At 43.0% G+C, this 8,137-nt stretch overlaps 1 protein-coding gene across 1 annotated transcript; it reads left to right on the top strand.

Annotated features, from left to right (window-relative positions):
- The first annotated feature begins 3,563 nt into the window (after window positions 1-3,563).
- LOC310822546 (small ribosomal subunit protein eS24) lies at window positions 3,564-7,055 on the top strand. The gene is made up of 5 exons (XM_083694918.1): window positions 3,564-3,614; window positions 4,510-4,575; window positions 4,809-5,018; window positions 5,186-5,299; window positions 6,968-7,055. Exons 1-5 carry the CDS (start codon window positions 3,612-3,614, stop codon window positions 6,968-6,970), a joined length of 396 nt encoding a protein of 131 aa, XP_083551044.1. The 5' UTR covers window positions 3,564-3,611; the 3' UTR covers window positions 6,971-7,055.
- The last annotated feature ends 1,082 nt before the right edge of the window (window positions 7,056-8,137 follow it).

Raw genomic sequence — 8,137 nt, forward strand, 5'->3', positions numbered from 1 at the left:
CCCTGAACACCGGCGTTCCACAAGGCTGTGTGCTGAGCCCCCTCCTTTACTCCCTCTTCACCTACGACTGCACACCTGTACATGGCTCAAACACCATTGTTAAGTTTGCAGACGACACAACGGTGATCGGTCTCATCAGCAACAACGATGAGTCGGCCTACAGGGAGGAGGTCCAGCACCTAACAGTGTGGTGCAACGACAATAACCTGGCTCTCAACACCAAGAAGACCAAAGAACTCATTGTGGACTTCAGGAAGTCTAAAGCTGGCGCACACACCCCCATCCTCATCAACGGGACTGAGGTGGAGCGAGTCACCAGCTTCAAGTTTCTGGGTGTCCACATCTCTGAGGACCTCTCCTGGACCCTCAACACCTCCACCCTGATAAAGAAGGCTCACCAGCGTCTCTTCTTCCTGAGGAGACTAAAGAAGGTCCATCTATCTCCTCAGATCCTGGTGAACTTCTACCGCTGCACCATCGAGAGTATCCTTACCAACTGTGTCACAGTATGGTATGGCAACTGCTCGGCATCGGACCGGAAAGCACTGCAGAGGGTGGTGAAAACTGCCCAACGCATCACCGGTTCCTCACTCCCCTCCATCGAGGCTGTCCAGGGCAAACGATGCTTGCGTAAGGCACGCAGCATCGTCAAGGACATCTCTCACCCCAACCATAGACTTTTCACCCCACTCCCCTCCGGGAGGCGCTACAGGTCTCTCCGCACCCGAACCAGTAGGTTCAGAGGCAGCTTCTTCCCTGCGGCTGTCACCCTGCTGAACACGAACACTACACCTACCTGACAACCTACTACCCCCGCAACCCCCACCCCCCCCCCCCCCCCGCACCCGGACAATTGCACTATTGCACTATTACTCCCCTCCCCTGCTCTTACTCAATACCACTGCTCTTCTGTACATACCTGTCCATACTGTTCATACTGTTCATAATGCACATATCCTATATTTTCTTTAATACTACTGCACATACTGTACATACTTGTTTATACGGCATTCCATATTTATATTTATTCTGCATCTACCTCATGTTACTGTTAATACATATATACTGCTAGACTGCATTACCCATACAGCTCATATGCTGCTACACTGCTCATACTGTAACTATTTATTCTGCTATAATGCTACTGCTACTCACATACTGCTATACTGCACTGCTATATTATACTGCTTATACTATACTATATTATACTGCACTACTACTGATCATATATTGCACTACCTGTAAATACTGTTCATTGCACTTTCTGCTATTTTGCACTTCTGGTTAGACGCTAACTGCATTTCGTTGTCTCTGTACTTGTATTCTGCACAATGACAATAAAGTTGAATCTAATCTAATCTAATCTAATAGACATGCAAAAGGAATAACAGAAAAATAACTTGTCCACCCTTACAGAATCTTTTATGTCTCCGGCCGGGCCGGGAGTGGACTAAAAGAAAACAAAACGAAAGTTAAGGGACAATAACAATAAGAGCAGTGGTGAGATTATCCGGAGCTCTCTATAATAAAACAATCATTATAGATAGATAGGTACTTCATTGACCTCGAGGGGAAATTAAGGCGTTACAGGAGATCACATCACAAACAACAACAACAAAATAAAGTAACAATAGAATAATAGAATAAAACAGACATCTGAAACATTATATACAGTAAGAACAGTCCAGTTAAGATTTAACATCCCCCAGCCTGACTCTGATCACCCCGATTGAGCCAGCCGTAGGAGGAGTCTCCTATAGTGCTCCCTAGTGCAATGTGGTTGTAGTAGTCTGTTGCTAAAGGAGCTTCTCTGCTCTGCCACAGTGTCATGTAGGGGATGGGAGGGATTGTCCATGATGTCCAGGAGTTTGGTCCTCATCCTCCTATTGGCCACCTACTCCACAGTGTCCAGGGTGACACCGAGGACAGAACCAGCTTTCCTAATAAGCTTGTTCAGCCTCCTGGTGTCACCTTCCTTGATGCTGCCCCCCCCCCTCCCCCCCCAACATACCACCGTGTACAGCACTGTGCTGGCCACCACTGACTTGTAGAACATGTTCAGCAGAGTCCTGCACATGCCAAAGAGTCCTGCACATGAGCCTGAGCCTCCTCAGAAAATAAAGCCGTCTCTGGCCCCTCTTGTACAGGACATCTGTGTTACCAGTCCAGTCCAGTACCAGTACCCCAGGTACTTGTAGCTCTGGACCACAATCACTTCCTCTCCCTGGATGGAAACAGGAGACAGGGAGACCCTAATCCTCTTAAAGTCCACCACCATCTCCTTTGTCTTGCTGATATTGAGTAGCAGGTGGTTCTGCTCACACCACTCAACAAAACTGTCCACCAGTCCTCTGTACTCGATCTCCTGGCCTCCACTGACACATCCCACAATAGCAGAATCGTCTGAGAACTGCAAATGGCGAGTATCTGTGTTGTGCCTGAAGTCCCCAAGGTATAGAGGGTGAAGAGGAAGGGAGCCAGAACTGTCCCCTGGGGGGTGCCAGTATGGCTCACCACTCAGTCCAACACACATCCCTGCAGCCGTACAAACTGTGGCCTGTTGGTCAGGTAGTTTGTAATCCAGGAAACAATGGGGGCATCCACCTGCATCCTCAGCAGCTTATCCACAAGTAGTAAGGGCTGTATGGTATTAAATGCACTGGAGAAGTCAGAGAACATAACCCTCACAGTGCTGCCAGCCTTATCTAAATGGGAGTGAGCTCTGTGTAGCAGGTAGATGATGGCATCATCCACACCAATTTCTGCCTGGTAGGCAAACTGCAGGGGGTCCAAGGATGTCTTCACCAGGGGTGAATCATCTATAGTCGTTATAAGAAAAAAATCTATGATAGGAATAGGTGCCCTTGGCAGTCACAATGTTAAAAGAAGGAAGGATTATTATTATTATTATTTCGTTTTTTATTATTAACAGTAGAGGAACTGTACAGAGGGGTAGTGGGGGATGAAGAGGTATTTTTCTGGTTTAACAATTGCTGCAACAATGTCACATTGATTGGTGAATGTAGAAACATGCAGCACAGAGAAAACAATACATACTTAAGAGTTTTCGGTACAAGATATTGCTAACCTAACACACACACACGCGCGCGCGCGCACACACGCACACGCACGCGCGCGCACACACACACACACACACACACACACACACACACACACAGCAACTGTCAAAAATGAATGAATTAAGTTATGTCTTTATTCATCACATTTAATTTGAAATTATATCAGATCAGCGAGTTATTAATATGATTGTCAGTCATCACCATGGTTGAGCAATCAGTTATCAAGCTTTTGTAGTAATTATTATGATCATCATAGTTATCGTTTTAGAAGTAGAACTGCTGAGCGTAAAGAGTGTAAAAAAACTACGTAAAGTGTAAACGACTACAAAGACGACAAAGACTGACATATAAAGAAGCATGACCACCAATAAATAAAATCCGACGCTAAATAGTTCCCAAAAAATAAATAAATTACTGTCCGATTTTACATCAGGCAGACGTTGAGGTCGCACACTCTCCCTTCTGGCATATGGTTGGCCGCCTGCAGGTCCTTCCTCCTTTTCCGCATCCCTGAGAGAGGCTGACGCCAAGATGGTGAGTTTAGTGCCACACATTTTACAATAAAATCTGTTATTTATCCTCGCCATCCCTCCATCGATGTGTTATTCGCTACCTTAATGTATTCTTACAAGGCATCCCTACAGAAATATTCCAGTATTGGAAGTGGTACAATTTATTTAATTTACAATTTATCTTGATGCGATTTCCGAACTCCAATGACACCAGTGGCCTAGCATTAGCCGTCTCGTTTTCTACGCGCTAGTTCCACAGCTAGAAAGAACACTTAAATGCGGACCTTGCCACTGAGGTGTATTACTGTTATTGTGTCTGGTGGTGAGCTTTACTTTGGCTTGCTAGTCAGACTTAGTCCAAGTAAGGTGATAAGACATAAGATAAGTGTGCCCCAAAGCATTAGCTACTGGCTAGTTAGCAAGCAAGCACTGTTTGGCTTCTGTCTTGTAGCCTCGGCATGCTAGTGACTGCAACTGGAATATGTCGTTCAATCTTGGAGTCAAATGGCATGCCACAGTGTTGTGTAGGACGCACAATAACTACAATAACACAGTGACCTAACTATCTATAGCGTCTAGGCATACAGTACCTGCTGATAGCCATGGTATGTGTAGCTTATTGTGTTGGGGAAGCTGTTTTAATGGTTGTGACGCTTATGCTAGTTAAGCAACCTGACGGCATGGTTTCACCAACCTTAGCCTAATGTTGGCCAGGCTAGATATTTACCTGACGAACATTACCTGTGCAGGTGATGGTATGCAATGGCATATTTGTAAACCCGCAAATCTAGTTGGTACGTTTTGTAGTGTCTCCAATGCTCAATGGCATGATAACTATTCCAACTCATGATACTTTGTTCTGAAATGTTTTGATGTGACTGACTAACTGTTTTACTCTGTCTTCCGTCCCATTACAGAACGACACAGTGACAGTCAGGACCCGGAAGTTCATGACCAACCGACTGCTTCAGAGGAAGCAAATGGTAAGCTCCAATTACGCCTTAATTGGATACACATAACCAAACTATGGTATGTGTCTGTTACTACTGTTATTTAACCTGTACCAACATTATGATATACACACCCAGGTAAACCACCATTCACAGACAACTCATGTTGTGTGATGATCTAACTATTGTATGCACATGGATTATTGTCTTGTCAACATGCTATCTAGCAGTTAAGTCAGTGCTTGTCTGATTATTTCCCCTTCTAGGTTGTCGATGTCCTGCATCCAGGCAAGGCTACAGTCCCCAAGACTGAGATCAGGGAGAAGCTTGCGAAAATGTACAAGACCACCCCAGATGTGGTGTTTGTCTTCGGCTTCAGGACCCAGTTCGGTGGTGGCAAGACGACAGGCTTCGCCATGGTCTATGACTCTCTAGACTACGCGAAGAAGAATGAGCCCAAGCATAGGCTGGCCAGGGTGAGTGACTTTCCATTATCAGTCAGGAATTCCTGCTGTTTTGACATTCAAAGCAACCAAGCCGTAAACTATTATCCAGATTTTCCTGATTTTATGTTGTCATGAATACATCCCTGTTCTCATCATCAAAATGACACCAGTGAACAAAATCATTTGTGTTCCTACAGCACGGTCTCTATGAGAAGAAGAAGTCCTCCAGAAAACAGCGCAAAGAACGCAAGAACAGAATGAAGAAAGTACGAGGCACCAAGAAAGCCAGTGTGGGAGCTGCTGGCAAAAAGGTAATGTCTCTGATCTCTCTGGTTCATCTCCTGACTGAGTTGCATTGTCTAAAGAAGCTTCCTCTTTGGTTCCTCTCCAACATCAACTGCACTGATCTAAAAAGATGAGACAGGTGAAAGTAATATTGGTGTGGTTCTTTCACATCACTGCAGATAAAGGAAATGCTAAGGAGAGGAAGCCTCTTTAGACTTGAGACACTCGTGAACATTCACTTTGGTCTTCAAGTCTAGCGGTCATCTCACATTCTTCCTTGTTAGTGTGTTAGTTTTACCTTCATCTGACTCTTACTGTTTTAATTTGCTTTGTCATTTTTCCTCTTATTGATTGTTCTTCGGGATTGTAGAAGGTAAATGTTGTTTTTATCAGTAGACTAACTGTTGTGTGCAAATATGCAGGAGTGGTGGTCCTAGCTAACCCCCACAAAGTATCCCCCACCTCCCATATTGCAGCCAAAGCTACTGTGCTTTTCCAAATGTGGATTCTGCATCCACAATGGGTTATAGTTACCAGTTCATACGTAGTGGCTCATTCTAACTCATGACAGACACTAATGTTAGGGAGTTCGAATTGAGCAGTAATAGTGTTTTAGATCCCAGTGAAACCTTTTGTTGGCTAAGTCTTCAAGCCTTATTGATGATATATAGCTCTGCTTACCTTAGGTCCCTTAGAGTTGATCTCTGAAAGGCTGCTTTATACTTGGCTTTATTAAAACACAAATGTTGCACTGGATTTGAGTTCTGTTGCCAAGCTATTCCTTCCCTGTGTGAAATGTGCCTTGAATTCTTACAGGAAGCCAACGTGTAGCCATTCAGAGAACTATTCTAGGCGTAGTTAGTTAGTACTTAAGTAAAGCGGTTAATGTTACTTTCTTCCATCTTTTGCCTTTTATTTTGCCTCCCATGGATTTCTTTTACAGAAGTGAGGTGTCAGTTTCAGGTATACCAGCAGAATTGGCATGGGGTGCTCTTCTGTGTTGCACATTGGATCTAGTTCCAGTAGACCCCAGAGAGCATGTCTCACCCTAGACTCCTGAGTCCCCCAACAAATCTCAAATCTCTCCTTTACCTCTTCCCTTTGTCAAATCCCCTCTTCAACTGTCTGTCTCTTAAGCCAATACCCACCCTCTAAAACCAGCCTGGCTCATAATACTAAGTTAATATGTAAATAAGTACACATTGTTGTTTAGGCACCACTCTGCTTCTAAAGTTGACTCTGATTTTGATTGGTTGTGGTTATACTATTTTTGTACAGGTATGCTATTTCACATTTTAACAGATGTTGTCAGTTACACCGGTATTAATACACTGATTCCCAGTGTTTCAATGAGTCAACTGAACCACATGTAATCTAATGTGACATTCAAATTGTGAATTTTCCTATTTTCATACTACATGAAAATACATACAATTGTTGTATACCAGGTACGCTGTAGTGTAATATGCTACTCATTAGATACATTTGCAGTTAAAAATGTATAGGTTGAGCCTTCTCCTTTAGGTCCCAATTTCTTTTCATTACCCGTGGTAATCCTTAAACCAAAGAACCTCTTCTCCTAGTTGATCTTCCCTAAGTGTTGTATAACTCGTGTTTGACTGGATAAATAGAGAAGTTTTCCGTGAGGATTGTCTTGCAAATGAACAAATGTTGCTTTTTGTGTTTCCCTACAGTGAGACCGGTGAATCTGGGAAGGTCATCATCGTGCTCAAGATGTTCTTGTATATTGTCATCAAATAAAAAACAAAGTTTTGAAAAAATTTTAAATTTCTTATGACTCATTAATTAACATGTATTGAGTGCTTGTACTATTCAGTTGTGCAATGAACATATTTCGAACAGTCTTTTGAATACATGTGCAATAGTTGGGTATTCATTGTTTCATAGGCAATAGATTACTCTACTTGGAGTTGATGCTATAATGGCAAGTAGAAAAACAAGAAACTTTGGGCTTGCACAGTCTTATTTTCGTAGTGGAAAAGGTTTAAAGATGTTTCGATGGATGGATAGATTTGCTGGGTAGTTGATGGTTTGGATGGATGAATTGGTAAATGAAAGAGGATGGATAGATAGATCAATACAATTAAGAGGTTATTTAGTATGGGCTATACTGAGTGAAGCAGTAGTGACTGGTGAAAGGTTAGATTGATAATGTTAGACAGTCCTAAATAGAATGTTAGATGGATAGATAGGATGAGCCTGGGGTAGTTAAGTGGAGTGGGTAGAGGGTTGGTTGAGTGGTTTCAGTGGGGTAGAACTGGTAGCCAAGAGTGCATTGTTGTGTAATTCTAAGAATGTTCTGCACGTGTGTTCTGGAAGTTCCATAGCAGTTGCAGTAACAATGGGGCTCTCAGAATGTTGGCCTAAATCAGCATTCCACCATGTTACCAGATGAGTTTTTAGAGTTACAAATAGTTTAATAGTTGAAACCCTATCAGAAGACTTTTAATCAGTTGATCATTTTGAGTTTCTGGTACATTTTAATATAGTAGTATCCCACACATACACCTGGGGGCTGGGGCTAAGACAAAAGGAAAATAATGCACGTGGATATATTATCAGCTACTGCTTCCAAGTTATCTCCCTGGGACAACAAAATACAGTTTTATGTCATTAAGTAGCCTACCCCAGGCTTATATCTGTAGTCCTATACAGTAAATGTTTCATTCACTGAATAGAAGCCAGCTACTTCATACCAATACACACACCATGTGCTCTTGGGGGGGTAATCCAAATAAAACAAGCGGTGAAAAGCTAGTGCCTGTGATTTGATTATCTTTGAGAACTGCAGGTGTGGAGTTCGGTCTTCACTATAACTTGATATTGAACTGACTGCTCAGCTA

This window comes from Argentina silus (assembly GCF_951799395.1).
Source record: "Argentina silus genome assembly, chromosome: X".
In the NCBI taxonomy this organism is placed as follows: domain Eukaryota; kingdom Metazoa; phylum Chordata; class Actinopteri; order Argentiniformes; family Argentinidae; genus Argentina; species Argentina silus.

Excerpts from the sequence above, each read along its gene's own strand:
- LOC310822546 (XM_083694918.1), top strand. Across the intron at positions 4,576-4,808 it reads TGCTTCAGAGGAAGCAAATG|GTTGTCGATGTCCTGCATCC; the intron begins GTAAGCTCCAAT and ends TTCCCCTTCTAG. Across the intron at positions 5,019-5,185 it reads CCAAGCATAGGCTGGCCAGG|CACGGTCTCTATGAGAAGAA; the intron begins GTGAGTGACTTT and ends GTGTTCCTACAG.